We start from the raw sequence: 26,010 nt of genomic DNA on the forward strand, positions 1-26,010 counted from the left end.
CTTTTTAATGCATTTGACCTATACTGCGTCTTGGCCTCTTGTCTGTACTCCCCTTTCTCTCCTCCATGTACCTTTCTGTTCCTTCAGTTATTTCCTTGGGCCCATCAGTCTCTCTGACTCCCCCTTATCTGTACCTCAGACTGGCCGGGATTCCTGGGAGTTAAGGTTGACCTTTCAACTTCACTTTGACCTTTGACCTTGTTGCTGTAGGCTCCTGCACATAGGCCACAATAGCACCTGCCACTCATTGACGTTCCATCCTCTCTCCTCTGTATCCCACCCTCCCATCACCACCCATCTCTTCGCCTTTCTCCCCTCTCCTTTGTCAGCTACATACCAAGGTAATATAAGCTACTCTGGGATCTCACACACTCTCTACATCCAGCGGAAAGAGATGGAAGAGGGGGACAGAAAGAACAGCATAGTCACATTAAACTTTGGCCTTCTGAATCTGTGAGTAATGTGAATTCTAATCTCCATGGTAATTCAGTATGGCAATCAGTTATCAATAGAAACACAATTCAAGACAATTCAAATATTGTGAGAACAGTGTGTCAGGTTTGATTTTCTCAGGTTCAGGCATTCTCACACAGAGGTATCTATGTTCCTGTGAGCTGTGACCCACCTGGTCTGGCCTTCCATGCTTTCAGTTTTAAAAAAAGAGTGCTTCGGTGTATGGTATGCAGTAAATTATTTGAAATTATTGATTATTTGATATATCTATATAAAGATCTATCTGTCTCTCTCTCTCTATATATATATAATAAATTATATATATTATATATATATATATATATATATATATATATATATATATATATATATATATATATATATATATATATTATATATATATATATATATATATATATATGGGTATATATTGCCATCTGGTGGTGACTGATGCGATTACATATCGGACATAGCAGTTAAATTCTATCACTATTTTCACATTCATGTCCATTTAAACTTTTACAGGTGGAGACATATTGCTGGTTTCCACACATTATCTGTGTTGAAAGGGTATGTTCCCAGCTACGTTATGTCACCCACTATACAATGATAAGAGAAACTTCTGCATTTTAAAGCAGAATAACTGAAACATTGCTCAACTCCACAACTAATTAATTGTAGGTTTCACCATTGTTCTCTATTCATTATAGGTGTTTTTATTGCACAACACTCACAAATCCATCTTTCTCCCTTTATGGGCCTTCAAACATCCTTGAGATAAATCAAAGATTACGCAAAGAACATGCGTAATAGCTTAATATCATTGGGCATGCCAGTGATGTTCACAAATCACAGTGTAAACCATTATTTCCGTAACTTTGAAAGGGGATGAAGCCATTATCCTTTTAGAAATTTTGTTCAACTTGTCAGCAGAATTATATGGTTTTTTGAATGGTTGCCTTTTTAATAAAAGTGAAAAAACAATCTAAACAGATACGGACAGATATTTATCTCATTGGAAAAGAAGGTGCATTCACTGTAATCAGAGAGCCACCTGTGTCTCACTCAAGCTGGGCCACCATATGGCCAACTGGCTTAAAAGACTATTAAAAAGAACCCAGTTATGGCAACTAGATTACAGAAAATGTTAATTTCAGTTTCAGGGAACTATTCTTTTTTTTTTGGAAAATAGGTTTATTGATTCATTTCACAAAACTTTGCAAATTTACAGCAGAACCTCACACAAAAATTAAAGCTATTTTTCCATTGATTCTCAGGGAAGAGCAACAAAGGTATTCCAATTGATGATTTGTAGAGGTACATATTAAATCAAATACCACTATCCTCCTATTTGCTTGCACTGATCATGTCCACAGTCAACAGGTCACGACAACCCCACAGCTATCAGATTGCCTCTCACTTATTGGTCATTATCGCAATAGGTGAGCGCAAATGCAAGGAATTGCCTATCCCCCACAGAAGTTAGAGAATGCAGTGTTTTGCCAACAGCAACAGAAAAAGGAGTTGCAGATTTACTTTAAGGATGCTATTAATTTTTTTTTTTTCCAATTAGAAATCTTTAAAAGTTAAAATCACTCAAAGGTTGTTGTTTTTTTTGGGGGGGGGTGGGGGTCATATCTGATTCTGTTTAAAATGAGGATATTGTAATGTATTCCAAAATAATTTTGGCCAGTATTACTATAAATTAAATGTTTATCACCATTCATGCTTCGCCTGTATCATAGAAACACAACTAGGGCCATGTACTGTCTACGCTTCCCCCATCAGTGTGCGAGAAATTAGTTTTCATGTAACCTTATGCACACAGTAAGTTGGATAAAATATAGTTTAAGTCTTTCTCCATGCTACCACGTTTTTTTGTTTCAAACTGCTCTAAATGGATAAATTAATGTGAAAACGGTGGACAGTAGCCTTCATATGGACAAACTTTGCCAAGTTTCTGTTTATTTGCCATCTCTGAAACTGCAGAATTAAATCAGAAAACTTAAGTTTGAACTTCTAAGACAGTCGAGGAAAACTGATTCATGTGCACACACAAATAGAAAAAGACTCAGACAAGTCAGAGTTCCAACTGCTCAGAACTTTTATTTCGCGGGAAATATGGGTTAAAATTAAATTAAAATATAAAATTTAGATGGGCAGGTCTGTTTTTAAAGGGGAGGTGTTGACACAAGGTGAGTAGGCGGCTTTTCATTAGAAGGGCGGGTGAGAGGCAGGAGGGGAAAAGACAGGAAGCTACAAATGAAGTTTGGGGGATGAGCCGGTCATTCAGGAAGTTATGTATAAAAAGAAAAAAAAAAAAAAAGGAGACAGATGCAGTTAGTTATTATAAACCCCACCCCCATCTGAAATGTCCTCATATGCAATCAGTGCTATAGCTCTCTCCTTTTCCTTTTTTAATGGTTTCTTCCAGGAAGCTTTTGATCATTTATCTTCTTCACTTGCTCTCTCACCATCATCATCTCATACCGTCTTAATGTAACATCTTTTCCTGCAGTTTTGAAAAAAGTAAACAAAAAGTCCTTCAAAAATAAAATGCAGCAACCACATTTCATGTTCTACTATTACATATACAGTATATATATATAAATACATACATAAATATCTTACATGTACAACCAATTTTGAAAAGGGGGGGAAGAGAGAACCCAAAAGACTTATGAGGACTTGCGGAGGTGGGGGGAGCAGGGCGAAGAGGCCCAAGGTTGCTCATTGTGAGGGTAGTGTGTCTTTCGGTTTGCTTTTTTTGTTTTAACTTTACACACACACACACACGCACACACGCACACACGCACGCACGCACACACCCACGCGCACATGCATACACAGCCTTTATTTTTGGGAGGGGGGGGCATTCCTCAGTTGGCCCAGTAGGGAGAGCTGCCGTAGCTGGACTTGCTGCCTTGGGTTTTCTGCTGCATGCTACTGGACTGACTGCGCTGTCCAGGACCACCCTGCAGAGAAGAAGTAGTCAATTTTCTCAGTCATGTCTAAGATCAAGTAACTACCCAACAGCTTTACTTAATCTTCCATTTCTATTAAGTTTAATAGCCATTTTCAACTCTGGAACCTTTCGAGGAACCTTATGAGTGACTGAACTTTACTACCACATTGACCGCACGAACCTACAGAGCCAGTTTTGGTCCCTGGGGTGTGGTTCCTGTTCCTGACAAATATCTCCCAAGGCAGTGCTTTCTGATGGCTGAGGAATTATCAGGGTGCAGTTTGCAGTGATGAATAATACTGAGCTGATTAAACAAAAGCCTAAAAACTGCAACAACTTGGATACAGCCTTCATCAGATGCAAACAAGGACTGCAAGGAGGGTTTGTCTGCATTATTATTTAAATTATTGAATAGAGATGAAAATTTCTTTTAATGTTATGGCTTTTCAACAATAGCTACACAGTGACCACTTTAAAAAAATAAAATTGGAACAAGCCACAGAGAGGCAAAGAAACAAAACTTAGATTCAACTTAATTTTTCCATTTGCTGCCATTGCCCAATTAATCAATAGTAAATAACAGTAAACTAAAAAAGATAATCTGAAGTCTTGTGTACGAATAACTTAAAAAAAAAAAAAAAAACCCCAAACAAACACGTAGCCACGTTTTAGTCTATTACAGGTCTACTGCGATATCATCACGCCTTGAGAAGGGGTTGAAATGCAAAAACAAATGTGCCACAGGGACTTTTAGCTTCTGACTTGTTAGTTCCCAGGGCCAAATGTTTCTGGGACTATTTGATCAAAATGACCTATAGTTGCTCATTGCCACGGGGTTGCAGATTGGTGCACATGAACAGCATCTTTTGTTTGGTCATAAAAGACAGCTAACTGCAACACCATGATGAAATTACAGCTAATCATGAGTGTCCAATAAAATGTGTGTAATAAAAATGGGGAAAAAAAAAATCTGATCCAAATTTACGAGACACCTTTAATGACTCAAACTTCTTTTTTGAGACCCTGGGTAGGATGTGATGTATGAATCGAGACTTCAGCTTACCTGTCCATCCTGTGTGAGGTGATGGTGCAGGAGCTGGGAGTGGGGCTGTTGGTGCGGTGGCAGGATGTGCAGGAAGGGAGCAGGGGCGTAGCCAGGAGCTCCCCCAGGGTTCAGGGGCCCTGTTCCCCCGAGCGCTGAAGGTAGGCTGAAGGGAGGCGGTGTCCCCGTGTGGAAGCCCTGCTTATCAAATGACTGAGGAGAACCAAGAGAAGTAACGAGATTAAATCTTGTCCATGCATGTACAATAGGCTTAGAAATAAATCACATGCAAATCATACACATTTCAACTGGCATTAAATAAAAACCTCTTGCCTATGCCAACACATTCATGCATCCAAGCTCATTTTACAACTGAAGTTAATGGGTTATTCGAGAGGATGTGCCATTGATGTGAACAACGTTTTAATTAAGAAAATTAATTACAGGAAAGGTTGCTCAAGTGCAATTCTAAGACTATTATCTTACAAGCAAAGGCATGAAGCCTCGATTTAAACACAGACAAACAACAGGAAAGCAAGTCTCTCACCTGTGTTTTGCTGTAGATTGAACCTCCCATGTCAGGTACTCCTCCGCTGGTACCTGACCCTGACAGTCCTGGTGCTGAGAAGAGAATGAAGAGGGGGAGAAGGAAAGACAAAAAAAGATTGAGTTTTAAGAGGGAAGGGAGGAAATCAAAAAAGGGAAAAAAGAAAATGATAAAGAGGAAAAATCAATGGATTAAGGGGGAAGAAGAAAAATTGTGTCACTTCACTGCTAATGAGTGAATATTAAGCACTAAATGTTCATTTCCAATGTTAGTAAAAGGGGGGCCAGCCAGTAGGAAGAAGCATATTAAGTGAGGAGGTACGGAGGCAGGTTTCTCACTTTTTTCCCCCGGCCCTTTGTCATATATCACTTTATGTGCATATAATTTGTGTGCACAAAGTGCTTATCACACACGTGCATATACACACCTTTCTCCAGAACACTCTTGACTGTAGAATCATCTGCAATTGTGAGTACATCACGTTTTTCCCACAGGAAAACGCCCACTGACTTTGTGTGTGTTGTTAGATTGTGCCAACATGTGTTGTGTGTGTACCTTTCCCTGGGCCGCTGCCCGCTGACTTGGCCTGTGACTGAGCAGAGCCTCCATACCCTCCCTTACTGTATTCCCCAGCGTGGGCTTGAGACAGGTCATCAAAGGCTGAAGGGGACGGAGGAGGAAGAGTACAGAAGAAGAGAGAAGGCAGAGCGAGCAGAGGAGAGGGAGGGGGTAGGAAGAGAAAGTCGGGGAACAGATGAGGTAAAGAAAAGGAAGAGGAAAAAGGATGGATAGAAAAGAAAGAGGGGGGTATGGGAGAGAGAGGCAGTAAGGTAACCTGACTAAAACGGCAGCTGTGTCTATATCGAGCCGTGTCCAACTTCAGCAGGGGGTTTGAGCTATGCATGCAGCACAAGCAAAAAACACAGGCCCACACGCACATGCAGCATTTTGTGTACATGTATAAAGGGTGGGAAGTTGATGTCTCCTTTGCCTCCCTCTACACTCTTCACATCTAATTTCTGCCAACGTCTCTGTACGCAAACCCTGTCTCTCTCACAACATCCTGGGCTCAAAAAATACAGCTATACGAAACTGTTGATGTACATGAGACACCAAAAATTGTCTGACATGTAATATAGTGTTGTAACACAAGACAGTAACTCGTCTACATTTGAGCACAACAAATTTGACAGAAGTAACTGGCTAGAACACACACTATAACCAGTGTAACTGTTGAAGTCGACCAAGTAACCTTCTCAACTACTTTTCGTGCCAAGTTGTTGTGACAGATTGTGGTACTGTGATATTTTGTTTTGCAGTAATAATTTAAGATAAACCTCTGCTGCCATAGTTCAAATAGACACGCACAGGCTCAAGCCAGTTAAATCAACTAAAAAAAAAAAAAAAAAAAAAAATCAAAACTGCTGGATAAAACCTTTACATGAAAACTCATGTAAATGTGCTGTGTTAGTTGTCTAAAAAACAAAAATCAATCAGAGCAGTGACAGACGCAACCCTCTTGTTTAATCCTTGTCTTACCTGTGCCATATGCATGCTGTCCGTAACTGGGCTGATGCTGTTGGTGATACTGATTGGAGGGGTTGGCCAGGCCCATTGCAGGTTGTTTGGCTGAAGCAGGAGGCACAAAGACGGTGGGGCCATACGGGAAGGCTGAGGGAACCCCAGGCACACCAGCATAGTACGGCAGACCTGTAGAATGGCCAATTAGAAAAATTATGCCAAGTATAAAGAAAACAGATTTACATCTGTTTTTAAGCAACAATGCTGAGAAGACCTTTTTGTTAAATTGGAAGTGTTACAATAATACAGTCTACACAAATTTAAACAGACTGTGTCTACATTACCAGTTATTGGGGGGGGATAGTTTTCTAAACGAGACTTGGAATTGGGCTGCCACAACAGTCCAATTCCAACTAAAGCTGGAGTTTGCATAATGTGTAAAGTGCATGGATGAGTTAACCAGAAATTAATTTGGCCAACATCCTCCTCATTAAACATAATTTTGCTTCTTTTACCAGTGTATCCGTAGCCAGGGGGCAGAGGAGGGTTTAGGAAGGCCTGGTTCTGTGTCTGCTGAGCCTGGCTCTGTCCCGTGCCCTGACCTTGTGTCCCTGCCTGTGGTGCCTGCTGGGGCTGCGACTGCACCCCAGCTGTAGACAGGCTGGTTGGTGGAGCTGGAGAAGAAGAGTCATTCCTACCAAACTTTGTTGCCTCACCTGGACAGGAAAAACAATGGTAGAAAAGACTAAAGTTTAAAAAAAAAAAAAAAAAAAACATCTTAAATTCCATTGCCAGTTAGCTAACATGATGCCACTGAATTAAAGAGAGATAGAGAAACAAAAGAATGAACAAAATTTGGCCATGGTCAAAAATAGGTCAAATCTCCATGTTTTCATAAACTTAATATGCTAAAATGGAAAATGACTGCTATACACGAAAACTGATATGAACAGACAACTGTGTAATTCTATGAAATGGGGAGTAATTGTATCAACTGTGCAATGTCAGAGTGAATTAACAGCCTATTTTGAAACATAATTCAAGATCAGTAGATACATCAACTCAGAAACTCATATTCAACATAAAATTTGACACACCAGAATATGGATTGTTGGTCAGGCCATCTCTTCCAGGCATAGCAGCTGTAGTACCAGGGAATGTTACACCATAATAATCCTTGGTGGAGAGAGAGAGGATGGGGGGAAGAAAAAAAAAAAAAAAGAAAACTAATCATTAAAATACCAAACACAGTGCTCCCCATTTTGTTGTTTTTTTCCCCATCAGTACATCTTAGATTGCTACTTTGGAAATTTGTTAACACTGCCATTAAATAGAAGAGAGGATAAAAATTATATGAGAAATACAGGATACATGACAGAATAGACACTACAACAGACTCACCATAGGAAGGCGAGACTGCAGCATTTGCAAGTCCTCGTATCCATAAATCTGCTGTTGAAATAAAGATAATAGAGGGAAAAACAGGTGACTATTTAGTACCATGTTGAGTCTCTACTAAACCTCATTGTTACCTTTAGTTTTATCCTCTACCCATTTTAGATCCTTCTTCACTTTAATCAGTGTCTCAGTGCGTTCCACAGATATCATGTTTGATCAGAACCTACTAAAACACAGTCATCATCGACACTGAAAAGCTCTATAGAGTAAGGAATGAACTCACTGCCATAATTCTTCAATTGAGTGTATCCATTCATGGTAAACACATTAGTAGGAAGCTAAAAAAGTCCGTGTAGGGTAGTCACTTGAAACTGACACCAATGGTCATTCATTTTTAGTTATACAACCCTTCTTTACCTTAAAAAAAAAAAAAAAAAAAAAAACCTAGGGGACAAATTGATACAAAAAACAAGTATGTAAATAATTAAAAGAGTGTATAGTTACTGGGTAAGCAGGGAGCAAGCCACCGGGGCCCATGATGTACTGGTTTGCCAGGAGAGGTGGCACTCCTTGGGCCAAGTTGGGAGGAGCTTTACCTGGGGAAGGAGGAGGAACTGACTTCAAATGGAGTGAGAATTACTCAGTTTTTAAAATCAGTAATGAGTTATCTTGTCAAGTATATTTGCATAAATTAGTGTTATCTTAGATGATGCGGGTGTGAAAATAGCCTGATTACATTTACTGTAATTTAAAAGTTGTAAACAACAAAATGAGGGATTGTATTATATACAATCCCTCATTGTATATACATTTTTCAAGGTATATATTTTTAAAAGAATCTTTTGTAAATGTTCCAGTGATATAGTTCACATGTGGACCCTATGTGAACCCACCGGAGGTGGTAGTGAGCAGGGGTGCCGTGCGGCTGCCCGAAGCTGACAGTGTGGTGTTTGTGCCATTAGGAGTTAGTCCGGGTGCTCCAGATGGATGAAGACCATTGGTGTTTGAGCTGCTGACAGCCAGGGGGACTGAAGCACTGGGATTGACAACTTGGCTGGACGATGATGATGAAAAGGCATGGAGGTTGCCACTGCTGCTACCGCTACTGCTCTCGTCATTACTTATCTGATGGCACAAGACAAGAAAAGAGATGGTGTGAGAAAGGAGAACATCAACTGTTTTGTAGGTCAAGGAATGGATGTCTTCAAAGAGGAAAGAAGAAAAATAAATTGTTTTCCTAAAAGCCTCAGCTGAGTTGAAAAGAAAGTCTAGCATTCAAATGAACCAACTGCAAAACTCTAATTTTCAGCAAATATACCATGTCATACTAAATTAAAAACAGGATGTTACAAGAATTGTGTCTGTTTGAACATGTGTACAGACACTTACTGTCAGTGAGGAACTTGTGGCAAGGGCCGATCCAGATGAGTGAGTACTGGTCACATGACTAGAAAGAGTAAAATTAAATCTGATGAAGCCACAAAAGCACATTACCCAGGAAGCATGGGCAGGAGAATTAGAGATTCAGTGAAAGATATTTCGACATTACAGGATTAAGATATGTGCTTGTAACCATCATTATCTCCAACAAAAAAGTGCGGAATATAAAATATCACAGCCTGTCTGAATCATCCCTCACCTACTGAGCGCAGGGATGGGGGTTGAATGGGAAGGTGTGACTGCAGGGGAAGGGATGGGGTGACCGGAGCCACTGTCACTCGTCATAACAGGAGATTCCGTTTTCACTGTTCTAGACGTTGATGACGTAGCTAGTTTAAAAAGAAAAATGAGAGATATTAATTTGGTGTAAATTTTTGTGTTGATGTTACAAACTGATTGGAGGAATACAAAAATAAAACAGAATAAATGTAAACCCCCCCACACACACACACACACACACACACACACAGAGTATGTCCTGGTCCTTATAAAACCTTAATCAACTTTCACTGAGGGCTCTTTCCAATTCTTTCCGGATGCATTTAACAATCAATATTCACTATATTAGATTTTATCGGCCAGTCCAATGCAGTACTCTACAACTGACACTGCTGAGAGTACTTACTGTCCTGTGTGCTCGGTGTCTTCATCCCACTGTAGCCATTCTGTGAGGAAGAGAATGTTCAAAGCATTAGGTTTTATCATTCAGCTTTTTGTCAGGTATTATAAAAGATAGTGAGCTTTGGAGTAATTGCTGAAGTCAGCAGTTGTCTACATCTTTCTTTTGGTATTTGGAACCCCTATGCATACAGAGAGAAAAAAGGTTTATCCTCACTGTGAGAGGTCCACCAGCAGCTGATGTAACATCTTTGCTCTGAGAGAAGCCAAGATGCGGTGGCAGGGACCTTGGGCCACTGCTGCTCTCCACGCGGCTGGCTGCGGTAGGAGCTGCAGAGGAGGGTGGAGCGGCTGCACTGGGAAGACCCAGGGAGGGCGAGGGCGTGGCACTGGGTAAGCCCAAAGATGGTGAGGGGAAGCTGGGATCTGATACGGCTGAGGGTAAGCTGGGTAAGCTGCTCATGTGTTCACTGTTCACAAGACCAAGAAAGGTAGATGGGGAAAGACATATAAATATACATAGAGAATATGATGTAACCAGTTTGTATCTGTAACTGAGCTAAAATTACATAATTCTCTTCACTCTTTTAAGTAATTGACAAATTTTTTTTCTCCATGGCAGCAGCGAACTGCTTTTTGCATGGCCCCATCTTGAACGGTAGGGCCATGCAAAAACCGGTTACCAGGATTTCATGCTGAACAGAGAAGCAACTGACGTACAAACTTAGAAATGAAAAATTCCTCAAATAAACAGAAAAACCTGTGTGCCAAACAACTCAAAACATCTCACACACACCTCACAGTTCCTGGCTTAGAGAACAGGCTGCTCTGTGGCTGCTGTGTGGGAACAGCAGTAGGGACAGACAATGGCGCTGGAGCTGGGGCCTGAGCAGGGGCTTGTTCCCTGGCCAACTCCATCTGTGCCATGTCTACTGTTCCACTACCAGCCTCAGACCCAAAGTCAAGAGCTCCAAACTGAACATTCAGGCCCGATATATCTGCTGAGCCTGGCATCTCCACTGCTGATGACGGGATCTGAGGTAGACAAAGAGGGAATTCGGTAGAACTGAACAAATATATTTAATCAATTTGATTATTTTGAATTGGTTGGTGTAAAAATGTTTATATTATGGAAATCAAGTTGTTCGAATGCATGAAAGTTATTTTCAGTCATAAATGAAGGTAGATGATTACTGGTTAGTAGGCATGTTTAGTCAAAAACAGTCCTGTCCATGACTTAAGTAGCAGGCAATCAGGTTCTGGTAGTGAACACATGTATGAGGTGGATATACTGAAAAAGGCCTGATATTTATTTGCTATGTTTGTTGACAAAATATTGTCTCTGATTAGGAGAGGTACAGTCATGGGTGTGGAGTTCGTAGCGTGCCTAAACTACTTTATTCAGAATGTCCCCACCACATAATCAGTTAATTAACTGGCTTGTCTTGTCAAACATGTGACAGCAGATAAATTATTATTATTTATTATTGTCTTGCAAGTAATATTGCTCTTTTGTTTTGCATGAAGGTTACAATACTGTATTTTGTCTGATAAAAGATTCAGGTACAAGAAGCGCTTACCTTTGAGGGAGGAGGTACTCTGCGTCTCTGTGTCTTTAGTTGCCGCTGAGGGGGTTCTGTGATGGGAGGCTCCATGCCCGGCAGCTTCACTCCTGGAGAAGCTCCATCTCTCACAGGAGGGACGGATGAATCATGACCTGCAGGAGATGGACGACAGCAGGCCCATTCACAATATCATTAAAAACACAGAACTGGGACCAAAATAATTGTCAGAAGATGGTGACACTGCAATCATTTTAGAGCAGAGATACTGCTATAGTGTTATCACTACTCATTTATTTACCAGAGAAAGCACTGCCTCCTATAATTATGTTGTGTGCTGAAAATTTGTCTTTATCTTGGTTATTATCTTAGTTTCACCGTTTGGGAAATATTTCCTGTCTTCTTTTCATATGTAGACTCATGCCTAGTCCAAAAACTAGGCATAAGGACATTTAAATATTTACTCCCGTTTCTGCTGTTCTGGTTATCAAACAGCTCAATGTGACATGTAGCACAATCTTCTGCTGTGAGTATTCTTATCTAATTAATCCAATAATTATCAATATTATGAAAAGAATTAGCTAAGTTGCAGCGCTTACATCATGTGATATGCTATGCAGACTTTCACACATTTAATGGCATAATATGATACGGTTCTGCAGTCCTACCTGGTGGTGTGGGGACCTGTGGCGCATGCGACTGAGAGAGGCCCAGAGACTCTGTGGTAGGAAGGATGGTGGATTGTTGTTGCCTCTGAGCCAACTGGCTGAGCACCGCTGATGGCTCTGGCTGAAGCTTCATCTCCGCTGAAGAGAATGAGGATAAATGTAAATATTCACTTAACTATTGTACTGCAGCAGGCCGTACCTCTTGCATTGTTTTCGTTGACAACAAGTACTTAAAATTTAATTGTCATGACTTAAATTTCCTTGTTGGATTTCTTTTTTACTTTAAGATAAACTTACAGAGTTGAGCAGTAACTGGGCCATTATCCATTCTCTGAGCTTTGATGTCTACAGAGGGAGAGGAGGCAGGAGCAGGACTTTGCATTGAAGGTGGCCCTGTGTCTTTGGAAACACTACTGCTGCTGGTGGTGGTGGCTAACGTCTGACTGGCTCTCTGACCTAGCCGAGGCCCATTGAGCTGTTCTGATGTCCTGATGTCAGAGGCAGGCGTCGGCTTAGCTGCATTCAGAGAGCCAAAACCAGAACCCAGGACTGAGGACTGAGAGGATGAGAAGAAAAACAAGAACTGAATACACCTACTGCCATATCTCAATGTGTATGAACTTTATATATGTTAGTGTTTGCTGGTGCTTGCACGTGTACGTATGCGTGGCTGTCTGTACCAGTGCAGCGTGTGCGTAGGTGGTACTAGCAGAGGCGGCATGGGCGTAGCTGTTGGCTGTGGCGTGTGCGTAGCTGTGTGTTGCAGTGCGTCCATTGTGGTGGGAATTGGTAAAAACCAGGCTTTGGCCCAAATCCTCAGCTGAGGGGCCATCGACTATTACCCCCAAGTCAGAATCCATGGAACCTCCTGCAGCCCCTCCAGCCTTAGGCAGTAGGCTAGCCAGGTCCACACTGAGGAGAAGCAGGAGACAAGAGAACAGCAAGAGTGGGAGGAGTAAAGAGTGGGAGAAAAGACAGGTTTGGGGAGGAGGGTCGACAAGGGGAAAATAACCACACAAATTAAAATGTTATTCTACAAAATAAGCGGGGTGTTTTTAGTGTTCTAAATGGACTACACTTCAGGTAAGATGGCTTACTTGTGTCCAGGTGTAATGTGGTTTCCTGGAGCAGAAGAGGCAGTGAATACTTTGGTCTCAGACAGCTGTAAGAAAGGACAGGAAGTACAAACACAGCCATCCATTAGATTAATAAAGGCATATGTGCTGTACTGTATATTAACATCCATTCAGAACCACATTGATGTAGCTACGCCAGATAAAATCACAGACTCTTTACTAATAGTATTTGATAAGTTAACGTCAGAAGCCAATAACACTGGACATCAGGCCAGTGCAGATTTAAAGCAACGTAAGTCAAACACTTTGTTCAAGTCCTTGTGATTGAAAAGTGCCGCCTTACATCCTCATTCCAGTCTTCTGAAGTCCAGTCTTCCAGATTGCCTCCCCATGTTCCTAAAAGACAGCAGTTCACAAATACTCATGATATGTTCTCTAACAATCATCCCAAAGCAGTGATAGAAAATATAGTCCATGACTGCTTTAATATGGCACCAAAATTATAACCACTTGAATCCATTGTGTAGATCCATTTGCTAATTTATGGTTGAATTCTGTTTCTATATGGAACCTAGTAAAAATCACTGAAAATTCTTGCTAACTTGGGGCAAGTGAACACCAGACAATGCTGATTTTTCATGTTAAGAATTAAGCCATTGTACAGCAAGAGTGGGAAATGGCATCCAAACGTGACATCACCTGTTCTGTTATTTTGCTTACCAGTTCCCTCAGCAGGTTCGTTGGCGTCCCCTTCCCATGTCTCCTGGCGAGCTCCAGAGTTAGCTGAGTAGTCAGCAGGATTGAAGGTGCTGAAAGAAGTACAAGTGGAAAAAAGCGACAGCAGGAAATGTGGAAAGACATGGAGGGAAGGTGAGCAAACATAAGAAATTAAAGAGAAAATCGTCTTTTCTTGCTACTGACAACATGAAACAGGAAAATAAAATAATTCTTAAAAATTTTAAAAGGAGGAGATTCAGAAACTTGGTTCTTCCACACATTTGTCAATAAGATATGTGCTTGTATCATCACCACCACCTCCTCCCTCATCCTGCTTCAGGCTTGTGATTCACTCTTAACACACACACTTACCCCATTCCCTGGGAGGAGAACCTGGTGCCAGCAGCTGCTCTTCCTCTACCGCGAACCCCTGCCCCTGAGGACACAAATAAAACAACCAGATGACCTCAGCTGGCTGGTTCCTTTCAGCCTCAGCTCCTCATTAATCGTTCTTTTAAAGAAGGTATCAAAGTCCCACACACCATCAGCAAAACATTTACCGAGAAAGCAATGTTTCAGTCAATGACCCGTGAATAGAAAACATTTTCTATCATGTTTTTACACCTGGATTTTTTCCATGTGGTTTGCTTTACTCAATTGTATTGAATTGTACTCAATAAGTAAACAAGTAATGCAGTACCACAGTCATAGCTGTTAATGACACCAAAATATCACAAACATTTGTGCTGTCAAACATGTGCCAAGGAGGTAACAGTCATGCTGCCTTAAGTCCAACTCAAAAGATATGTTGTTTGCAAACGAGTATCGTGCATACCTGAATTTCTCCCCAGTTAAGGCATAACTAGCCACCTGACACCATTTCTTCTGAATCACACCTTGATTGACCTCACCATTTCATTTGTTGTTATAATCTATCAGCAGCCCCCCCCATCACCAAACTCAAGCAGCTGCAGGGACTAAGCACATTCCATACACGTTCAGTGCGGCAATACTCTAAATGCCTGTAGACACAAATAGATATGTTGCCAGCTACATCACCAAAAAATCCACAATAATGAGTCAATTCCCTATCTTAAGATCACAACAAACAAGCACAGATATTATTATAATTTGCCTAACTATATGGACATGTTTGTGCAAACGGTGGACTGTAGGGTGGCCCAAAGTAGATATCTAAGCATGTAAGATGTCTCTTAAGCAGAGGCTTTCAATTTCTACCACAGTCGTATTATTTTTATTTATATATCTAACGTAATCTGATTTTGCTTGACAATGTTTTTGTTACCTAAATAAACCTAATGTTCAGTTTTGAAATGCCTACTTAGCTTTCTATCCTGCAATTTTTGAAATCCATTTACATTAATGTGACAAGAGGCTGTTGGAAACTTTATCTATGTGGTAGCTATAGCTATCGTTTTTTTGGAGTTACTGCTTATAAAATAGCAATGTATCTAAGAAAACTTACAGATGTGTAAGTTTCTGTGTTGCTCACCTCTGCCCCGTCCCCTGCGTCCACGGTCACCCCCCCTCTCTCCAGGAGCCACCTCAAACCCATTCTCCTCTAACCGACCTGGAATCCAACAAGAAACATAGGGAAATGGTCATTAAGAAATTAAAAACTAATATACTACAGTGTTGCCCCAAGAAAAGTTGTTAGGCCCACCGGCTGCAGTTCGTGGACCTGAGGATGGGCTAACATTGTTGACTCTGAGGTGTGAATGTTAGCAGTCTCTTCCTCATCGCCATCACCTCCAGTACTTGGCCGTCTGAAAAAACTGTCTAAGGTTTTTCGGCTTTTACCTTTCCTCCTATACATTATGCCCAAATGTCACAAAGGAAGTATCTGTGTTATTGACTGTTTGGCTAGCCAACTAAGGTTTCTAGGTAACGTTAGCTTGTAATAGTTGGAAGAGTGAAGTGTTGAACATCACTATGTACAATGAGGGTAAAGAACACTGATCTCAGACCTGCTTTTTTCCTATATTGCGTTCGCGTTTCAAACATCAGACATCACTGGTGAGCTTTCCAACCATTATGTCTATGTTTCGAACCGAGCAGCCCCAATGAAACTTTAGTTTGAAAAACATTTTAAAAATTCCAATACTTAGGCCCAAACGACTGCTGGGCTTGCAATACACAGGGGAAAACCCTGTATTATTAATACTGATCTGGGAGAAAGACCTCCCAGCCTTTTTAAATTAAACCCATAAGGTAATAAAAGTAGAAAAAAAAAATAATAGAAAAGTTGAACTGATGATTCCGTACACTGACTATTCTTTTAGTAATGTATGACTGAAAATAAACTGTCAATGTCAAGGATGTAGCAAACACGGAACAGCCTTTTAACAGACCGACAAGAAACATACATCTTTAGAGTCCAGCCTCTTCATCCCTTTGACAAGACTAATACATCTTTGGTACCTTTCTTACCTTCACGACCTCGGCTGATGCCTCTGCCCCTCCTGTTGGAGCCCCCACGTCCACGACTGGCCTCCCTCTCTCCTCCTCCTTTCTTCTCCCTACTTTCCTTTATCTCTGAGGGTCCTCCTTCCTTCCCAAGGTTCCGCTTCTTCCCCACAGTCTCCCAGGAGTTCTGACAGAGGTTAACAACAGAATGAGGCAAAACACACCCAAATTGAAGTTAAAATTTTGTATGATTCGTGACGTTTTAGTCTCTGCAAAAACCCAGAGGACTTGCCATATGACATGTGTACACAAGCACACTATGTGTATATGAATAGGGTTTGTGCATTTGTATATAGACTCTTACTGTGTCAGAGTTGCTCTCCAACAGAAAATTGATGGCTCTGTTTACATCTTCATTGCAATCATGGAGGGCTACCATGCACTCATCCTGAGTCTTCCCAGTTACCTCAATCAGCTGTGAACATGCAAAACAGAAAAACACACTGTTAAGTTAGATCGACACATGATGCAATAAGCGTCCCAATGCCCCAGAATTCCAGAACAGTAGGCAGACAATTGATTTGTCAAAGTGTGTGTATGCACAAACATTACCTGTTTGACCTTGTCTTCAAAGTCAGCATCATTTTTGTCATAGATCATTTGGGCTAAACGTATCTGTTCTGCTGTGGCCTGGCAAACAGAGAGGTGAGTAAGAAACAGTACAACAGGAACACGTGACACACGGGAGCATCTTCATTTTCAATGAAAGATGCTACAATGCTGGTGAATGTACACGATGAAGGATTGTAAAATCTTTTACAAGTATGAAATTAAATTTTACATTCATTATACCATTTACTTTCAATATCAGTATAACTCAATACTAAATGAGGCAATCATGCATTAAAAAAAGAGCAAAAAACCCCCACGACATAGACAATATATATTTTAATTGAGTAGGCCTGGATGCAACTGTTTGTACAATGGTGAAAACCCACCTGTATCTGTTTCTGTGGCTGTGTTGTTTGTGTGGTGGTGGGCAGCGTTCTGTCCCGAGTTCCCCGGGCTTGATTGCTGACCAGTGAAGTCATCATATACAGTATATACAAAACAATGTATGTACAAAATAGAAAAATCTGGAAGAAAGAGAGAAGGGGGGACAGACGCAAAGTCAAATGAAAGCAATCTGTGAGATGGCTAGATTGCCTCACAATTCCTAGTAAAATATAATACTGAAAGTGCCAGTACAGTATGCTGACTATAAGCAGACCTAGCTCACTGTCGTCAAGTATACCATGTAAGACTATAACTCCATCTGTCGCCCCCCACCTCCCTGGTTAAATTTAGCCAGCCAAGAGGGGACTATCAGGGTGTCAACTTACACCCCTCCCTAAGTCTCCCACACAAAAACACAGCGAGTATGCATCAGCATCTGTTATAAGAAGTATGAATTATAACACTTCCCCCCCGTCGACGACGTCGGAACAGCGACAGCCATTTGGCATTTGATTTAAAGAAATAAGTAACCACAAAAAGAGCCTGCGCTTTATGCCAGGTTAAACGGTTTCTAGGGAAATCGAAAGCAAACACCTACACTTGGTTGTATGATATTTCATACAGTAACTGGTTGTTAGCTAATAATACTACCAACTGACAACTTGTGAGCATGAGAACACGACAATCGAGATCGACCGGCTGCGATCATTACTATTGTCTGACAATGGTATGTTGGCTAATAGAAAAACGTTAGACAGCAAGTACTAATAACGTCGATTGTATAATGTAGCTCCCGTTGTCAGTATTTTGCAGTGCCCTGTACTGTAATGCGTGTGGTGACTGAAATGTAATCTTATTTTGGTAAACGTTACCATAAGCTCGCCGGAAACATGAGCCGCATTGGCTAACGTTCACATTAGCATTAGGTCAACTAGCACACATTAGCTTTAGCCTGGCTACCCGCTCGTCTTTGTTCCGTGTGCGATTCCTACCGTTAAAATGCAGTATTCTACTGGACAGATATTAGCAATGTAACCGCAAAATTAGTTAAACTGTCTGCCAGCGTGACTGCTGTCAGTACCCCACGCCGAGACATCAACAAATAAATAAACAAATGTGACGAGATGTACCCTTTTGTGTAAACCCAGGGAAAAGCTAACGTTAGTCAATTAATCTGAGTGGCAGATTTAGCTGACGTTAACAGCAGGCTAACACAACTGAAACGAATCGAAAAAACACAGCGTGTTAAATTAATACTTCCAACGGTCGGTGTCCAGCATTTTAGTACTACGACTGTAATGCGGGTGTGTGGGTAAAAAAAAAAAAAAAAAAACTGTCGAAAAACGCGTGGCCCGGTAATGCTACTACAGATATCAGCAGCATGCTAACTGACCCGGCGTGTGAACGGCCCGTCTGCATACAATGCAGCGCTACAGCCCGGGTTAGCTAGCGACTTACTTAGTTAGCTAACCACCGAACAGGACGAACGTTGTCTCTGAATCGACCGATCGGTTTCCTTAAACATATTCGAAAATTATACGATAAGACGTTTTGGCCGTTCAAACGGCTTTAAATCGTAATAGCGCCACAATTTTTGTTCTTTCTTTTACCTGCTAACACGCTTTGCTCAGCCAGCAGCAGCAGATGCTGTCACGTGACCCACCGCGCCGTTGTTCAACGTTGTGAGGCTAACACTGCCAACCAAAACCCACGAACAGGTCAGGTGGTTCAACGCCCCGACGGCCGCGTTCACGTCCGGGAGCGCGCCTCGCTGTTACGTGTTTGTAGCCTGGCATCAGGTGAAAGCGCAGTCCATAGGAAGAGTTCATGAGGTGATTTTACCACTTTGAAAAGTGAAACCAGATATAAATGTGATGGATTATTCTCAAATTTTCGTCTGTCTTAAGTCGTTTTTTTACTTGAGGCAGAACAGGTTATCTGGGTTTCTTTAATGGTTGTGTATTACTACCAGAAGTGATCCTCTAAAATTAACAGTGTGTTTTGACAGGCATCTTCTATTCTAATTGTTTTCATTCTCAGATATGCTCTTTGTGGAATATATACATTCTAATAGTAAAAGAATGACAATTTGTATAGGCAAACAGAATTGGGTAAAAACAACACACATTATGTGCACACTATCCCACTCAGAAAATAATCATCAAATACGTACTGCCTGAAATAGATATGTCACAACACAGAACACATCATCTGATCATCAAGCAAATTTAATTCAATCTTAAACCCTTAGAACTATGTTTCCAAAACCAAGTAACCTCAATGACTTCACTGAAAACCAACAATACACCTATTGACTCATTGCCTTACAAGTATCACAATCTTTTATCAGAAGACAAAAAATGTAGAAACTGAAAGCCTTGACCAATCCCAATACCGAGGCCATGTCTCAAAATGATCATGTGATATTTTGCATGCGGTTTTTATGGCAAAAATAAATAAATAGGTTAATTAATTTAAAAAAAAAAATCAAGATTTGTAGTTTTTTTAAGACCAAGAAAAAACCTAAGCAAGACCAAAAAACTGAGGGAAAATGATACTAGGAGAAACTCCCTAGAGTGGACCGAGACTGGACTTGCAAAAATACAGCCCTTTAGATTAAATTAAAAGATGCAGTATATTGTACATTAATATTCCTAATATACTATAAGCATCTGAATCAGAATGTAAATAGCACAGAGGAAGAGAAAAAAGAGGAAAATAACAACCCCACACCCGAACAAAAAAGCAAACCAAACACAGACACACACACACACACACACACACACACACACACACACACACACACACTATGTGTGTACATAGATATTCGCCATGGGAAAACATGTCTTAGTAAGTTCCCCTGTGGGAACCCTCATGTAGCACATCTCTTGTTAGACACATCAAGTGATATTTGTCCAATGGCAATATTTCTGCTTATTAACTTTATTAATTCAAGTAATTGGATTGTTATTGTCTTCTCCTTGGTTGTGTGGTTGGTTAGAATGACTGGGATTCAGATATGGCTGCAGCTGAGCTCTCATGCTGTGGACACACCAAGCCTTTCTCTCCATGATCTCTTCCAGCTTGTGGACATACTCCCCAAATGCCTTTAAGACAGAGAGACAAAGAGTGAGGATAGAAAAAAGTGTGTAGACACTTTAAAATGTGCAGTTTACAAAAAAGGGGGAAGGGGAGGACATAATGATTTAGCTAACAATTGTTACTCTGACCATATCAGGTTGCTGGCAAAGAAGTGTTCCTTCTTTATGACATAAAGCTTCCATCTCCTCTAGCTGTTCCCAGTGGGCCTGGACAACACGCCACCTAAAGTTGGGTTGGTTTAGAAAAGAGACATAAATATTTTTATTCAACTAATAACCTTCATTGCTGTATCATGTCTGTAGGATTAATATATGTGAACTAGATTTTCAATATTTTTTTTTCAATAACCACAATAGTGAGAATTCTGGTACTTACTGGGCATGATCCAAGTCTTCCAGGGTAGACAGATGGATTATGGGTCTAATTTGCTGATTGCTGGGGCTTTCTTGACCGTTTGACTTTGCAGGAATGTTTGGTGGGAGTGAGTTGCTTGAATCGCTGGAATGGTTTGAATGTACCGTGTCACACTGGCCTAAGACACTTTCTGACGGTGTTGAAATGGAAAAGGCAGGTTTGTTGTACATGTTGTGTGCGTATTCTGTTGGCATTTGTGTGGCACCATTTGGGATTAGATTGTGTGAGCTGGGTGAGTCAGTGTTCCTGGAGTACCGGGCAGAGGGTGAGATGGAATGCACAACAGACGTTTGCATAGAAGTACAGGCTTTAAGTGGCGATGCAGGGGCTTCGTTGCCAAGGACTGGCATGGTTTGGGGTTTCTGACTGTTCTCTTGGTCCTGTAGAGAAACCAGCATCACTTCAGGCAAAGGAAGTTTCGTCGTACCTGGACAAGATAAAAATGTGTTCACATACATATTTTTAAGCACTAGTTTGTACACACACTCAGAGAACTCACACTTACCCATTCCACATTGTTCATATGTGGCACAACATGTGTCTTTTCCTCGCTCAGTGTGATTCATAGCTGTCTTGGTGTCAGAGGTGAGAGGGCAGTGGGTCTTTGCTTGTGGCAGCTCCAAAAGGGACAGACGAAATTCTATGCCCTCGTCCTCTACAACTTTCCCTGCCATCTCTGCACATGTGTGACACTCTTTTTCAACTTGCCTCCTGTCATCTTTTCCCCTTTCATTGTGAAGCAGACAGAGTGAGGGGGTGTTCTGTCCCTCTTGGAGGAACGAGGCTGTGGCGACCTGTTGGTCCACCTGAAGCAATGAGATGCTGAGGGGGTCCATTATGTAGCTAAGAGAATCTGCATAAGTCTCATCTTGAGGTAAAACAGACATTTTGGCTTTGACTTCTGGATGGTTGTTTACCTGAGTATAAGATGGATTTTCAGATAGTTTGTTAAGGGGATCAGCACATATTTTATATCCAATATGTGTGATCGAAGTAGAGAGAGGTAGTGTGGTCGACAGAGCATTTGAAAATTGGGTATTTTGCAGTGGTAGAGGTGGGGTGTTGGAGAGGCATCTGGTATGTTTTGATTCAAGAGAGAGATCACTTAGTTTGTTTGGGGTCAGGAGTGTGTTGATATGTTCAGAGGCTGGGGAGAGGGGTCGTTCTGCTGGAGCTCGCTGATGCGGTGACTCAAAAGGAGGGTGGTTAAAGAGGCGGTTGCTGTCACTGTTGCTGTGGGTGGACACTAAACTATAGCTGACATTACTCCACACTCCATCAGCTGGGTCATCCGAGGGATCCAGTCCTTCGTCACACACTTGTGGTCTGTCTTCTGAATGACAGCCGTAAGACACTTGTGCCACTAAATTACTTGGCATTGCACATGTCATTCTATCTGCTTCGTCTGTGTCTGTTGTTGCCACCCTCCTCTCTCCCCCTTCCATCCCAGCTGGCCTCCTATCTTCTCCCCTTACTCTTGCTTCACCTGTTGCCTCCACTGACCTCCTCTCCTTGTCTTGTCCAAACCTTGCCTCTGTTCCCTCCCAAGATACCCTCCAGTCTTCACCAACCCCACCAGCGTCACCATGAGCATCCTCATCATTGTTGTAATTGCAGCATGGAGAATTTTCCGGTTTTAAGCTAATCTCACCACTGGGAAAAGGCAACTGTCCTCTATTACAATCAGCCCTAACATCAACCCCAGCTCTGTACGCATCTAAAACCTCTTCCAAACCATGATACGTGCGGGCAGAAGCTGGGAGATGGGAAGAGTGTCGGAGAGAAGAACAGGAAGATGGAGAGACAGAGGAAGAGAGAGAGGCCTGATTAGATGAAGAGATAGACGGACATGTAGAAGATGAGAAGAGACTGACAGATGAGGAAACAGATGAGGGCATAAACTGCTGCAGCTGCTTGTGATACCGTCTCAGATGCCTCTGCCTCTCCTTATCCCTTTCAGCAGAATCTCTTTCCCTTAGCCTATCTACGTCACTACACATGTCTCTACTGCTTTCTACTTGTCTTCGCTTTTGTATCCATCTTCTTTCCTCCTCTCTGCCCCCTTTCACAGTGCTTTGCTGGTTCTCTTTTACTCTGTGGCAGATTCCAGATTCCCTTTGACTTAAGGATTTTTGTACCTCCCACAAGTGCAGCTGCTCATCTTTTGGATGTCCCAACACCAGCCCTTTCCTGGTGTTTTGGTCACTAAGAGACTGACTGTTAGTTGTTCCATACCTTTCATTTTCTCTTTTCCTACCTTTTCTTTCACCTTCCTCCTCCCTCCCGTGCCTCTTATCACCCATTCCCAGCCAGCCTCCAACTGGTGTAATATGTTCAAGTCCAATCCCTTTTCTGCCCCTTGGACTTGTTTCCGCTCCCCGTCTGCTGTTCTTGGGTGTGGAGCAGAGAATTGCATCCCCAGTGGGCAACCTTGTGTCAGGTGTAGTTGGACCAAAAGCCTCTCTTCGTCTCCCTAACTTGTGCTTTTTAGGGGGACTTTTCCCTCGGGTGCCAACACTGCTATAGGTGCTGCTGTAGCTGTTGAATAGGTTATGTTTGGGGGACGGTAATGCCTTGCCTATTCTCCCCCCTCTTGGTCTTCCTTGTCCCCTCAACTCCTTCACCCTATGAAAAATGAAGTATACATAACATTTCAAGTAGCAGTCACTTATAATTGCCACTATAGCCCTGGATACAACCATGGAAAGGGAGCGAAATTAAAATAGAAACTTGGTATTTGAAACAACTACTCCCTAAGTAATATAATTAAAGCAGAATGAATAAAGTCCAGTGGGGGTCTAAGATGATAGAAAAATACAATAATTCTTTATCTTTACAGCAACTAATGTCCAGTTCCTCCCACTATACTTACAGACACAAACACAAACACACACACACACACACACACACACACACACACACACACACACACACACACACACACACTCACAAAACACTTACCGATCAGCGTATCTCAGTGTATTAAGTGTGTGTTCGGTTGCTAAGTGACCAGGTGAAATGTTGGCAATCATGCATGTCATTGAATCACCAACAAATGAGTCTTTCAAAACCTAGAATGAGAACAAAATAGCCCAATATGAAAACACAGTGGAATTTATTGATCAAACTGAGAAAATAAAAAAAAAATCAGCCAGGATTTTGATGCATACTTGTATCCTTAATACTCAAGACAGAAATACTGAAAATGGCCAAGTTACATACGTCTTACTACCTGAGTAAGTTTGCTTTGTCTGAAAGGTGTGTGTGATTGCTCTTGATCAAGGGACCGAATACATTCTTTAAGCTGAGAAAAAAAAACAAAAAAAAAACTTGGGAGGGTGTGTCAAATCAAACAATACATTCACAAATATCTTTGACTTTATGTTGGATCACTGAGTGTGTGAGCGTGTGTGTAGCTTACAGCCAACAGACTCTGGTTGATCTCAGCTCCCTCCATACGACTTTGCCTGTCTGGTTCTTTGGTATCTGATGCCCTCTCACTTCCTGCCAGGTCCACAAACCACATTCTACAGGCCCACAAACATACACGCACACCTTTCTTAGTTCAATCATTTTGCAATACTAATGGGATAATTTGATCCACTACACAATAAACTCTGCTTTAAGGAGAAAAGATAAAACCATCAAAAAGAGTGTTCATCATAATAAGCCCACAATATAATAAAATACATTGGATGTTGTCACTCGCCTGCCAGCTATCTGCTGGTTTGGACCTCTAAGCTGAATCTGAAGCAAGGCATGAGAACGAGAAGAGAGAGGATTCACTCCACTCATCCCCTGTGTGCGCTCCTCTGTACCATGTGAAATCACCTTTGTATAGGCAACAGGAGAAAGGAGACAAGAGAGAGAGAGATTGAGACGTTTAAAGCGATTACAGTAGCCACTACTACCTCAAACACAAAAAATCAAAGAAAAATTGAGTACTTAAGACTCTGTTGGTGCATCTGTGAGGTTGTAAGGACAGAATCACCTGACCTGAGGTGCTAGATATAGTTGATATTGGACTTAAAAGTATGTATATTTACTGTTGCACTCCTCCGAATACTTAGGAACAAAAAATCCTATTAGTATTTCTTGAAACAATAAAAACAGACTTAAAGAAATAAGATACTATGGACAAGGTTTCATTCTATTATGGTACAAAGTCATTATCAAAAATCAGTTGAAACACAATTAAAACTTAGAAGAACAAAGATTTTTCTGTTCTCTGCCATGAATTTGGCAAGCAAGACAGTCAACTTTGATGTTTTATTTTATCTTTTTTAAATGGTAGATCTCTTGATTTTGGAATCAAAGTATTCGTATTAATGTGATCTAAAGGTTTGAGTCCTAATCAGAAAACAAGGTCCGGACAATGCAGCATGGACATGAAGCAATTTTAAAGAAAGAGGTTAACCTCCAGCAGTGAGCTGACTGAGTCCACCCTGACATCACGCAGCCCTGCAATGTGAACCACCTTCTGTCCATCCTCCCTGGCAAATAACCTACAGAGAAAGAATAAAATAAACTTTAGACATAAATCTAAATATTAAGAAGAGGACATCCTGATTCTCTCAGATGATGATGCTATCAAAAAAATAACGATCTCTATGGGAAAACTTAAGGATGCAAGTTGTAGTTGAAAAATCATGCAAATTTCATAAAATTCAATAAATACAAGTAAATAGTAAGTAAGTGGTGTCTATATAACACAAATAAACAACTGATAAAGTAATGACAAATATTTTTATATTTTAAACTGAATACCTGCAAAATAGATTGTTCATTTGATTTGTTTGTTTGTTTGTTTTTACAATAAAGCACACAAACACTTTCATACAAACACACCTTTTTCTGTGGTCCAACAGGTCATACAGCTGACCACAGTAAATTTCAAAGAAACTGACATACACCAGCAGGGGTGAGTGCATGCGTGTGGTGGACAGGTGAGCAAAAATGTCCCGGACTGCAAGTGCATACAACCCTGGTTTCCTGGGGGATGAACCCAACATGGTGTGAGTCTTTCCGGCACCTGTCTGGCCATATGCAAAGCAGGTGGCCTTG

At 41.2% G+C, this 26,010-nt stretch overlaps 2 protein-coding genes across 6 annotated transcripts; both read right to left on the reverse strand.

The window, feature by feature from the left end:
- Positions 1-2,539: 2,539 nt before the first annotated feature.
- LOC120805315 (ubiquitin-associated protein 2-like) lies at positions 2,540-19,153 on the reverse strand. 4 transcript variants are annotated; one of them, XM_040155455.1, is made up of 30 exons: positions 19,041-19,153; positions 17,433-17,570; positions 17,047-17,124; positions 16,799-16,909; positions 16,459-16,621; positions 15,521-15,598; positions 14,380-14,443; positions 14,011-14,099; positions 13,634-13,686; positions 13,312-13,376; positions 12,895-13,126; positions 12,512-12,770; positions 12,215-12,352; positions 11,565-11,701; positions 10,781-11,019; positions 10,202-10,454; positions 9,992-10,031; positions 9,566-9,695; positions 9,316-9,373; positions 8,820-9,051; positions 8,431-8,522; positions 7,930-7,980; positions 7,626-7,704; positions 7,044-7,244; positions 6,547-6,717; positions 5,563-5,667; positions 5,435-5,467; positions 5,008-5,081; positions 4,482-4,673; positions 2,540-3,428 (listed from the first exon to the last, which is right to left on the reverse strand). In XM_040155455.1, exons 2-30 carry the CDS (start codon positions 17,526-17,528, stop codon positions 3,333-3,335), a joined length of 3,609 nt encoding a protein of 1,202 aa, XP_040011389.1. In that variant the 5' UTR covers positions 17,529-17,570; positions 19,041-19,153; the 3' UTR covers positions 2,540-3,332. The 4 variants fall into 4 exon arrangements, with proteins under 4 accessions (XP_040011389.1, XP_040011390.1, XP_040011391.1 ...); XM_040155456.1 differs by lacking the exon at positions 19,041-19,153 and adding an exon at positions 18,889-19,003; XM_040155457.1 differs by lacking the exon at positions 5,435-5,467.
- A 1,134-nt stretch (positions 19,154-20,287) lies between these two features.
- Positions 20,288-25,984, reverse strand: LOC120805479. Of its 2 annotated transcripts, XM_040155733.1 has the most exons (10): positions 25,795-25,984; positions 25,364-25,451; positions 24,656-24,777; positions 24,368-24,473; positions 24,179-24,250; positions 23,908-24,017; positions 21,452-23,571; positions 20,908-21,373; positions 20,661-20,754; positions 20,288-20,537 (listed from the first exon to the last, which is right to left on the reverse strand). In XM_040155733.1, exons 1-10 carry the CDS (start codon positions 25,956-25,958, stop codon positions 20,382-20,384), a joined length of 3,498 nt encoding a protein of 1,165 aa, XP_040011667.1. In that variant the 5' UTR covers positions 25,959-25,984; the 3' UTR covers positions 20,288-20,381. The 2 variants fall into 2 exon arrangements, with proteins under 2 accessions (XP_040011667.1, XP_040011666.1); XM_040155732.1 differs by having other exon boundaries at positions 20,908-23,571.
- Positions 25,985-26,010: the final 26 nt, after the last annotated feature.

This window comes from Xiphias gladius, chromosome 19 (assembly GCF_016859285.1).
Source record: "Xiphias gladius isolate SHS-SW01 ecotype Sanya breed wild chromosome 19, ASM1685928v1, whole genome shotgun sequence".
In the NCBI taxonomy this organism is placed as follows: Eukaryota; Metazoa; Chordata; class Actinopteri; order Istiophoriformes; family Xiphiidae; genus Xiphias; species Xiphias gladius.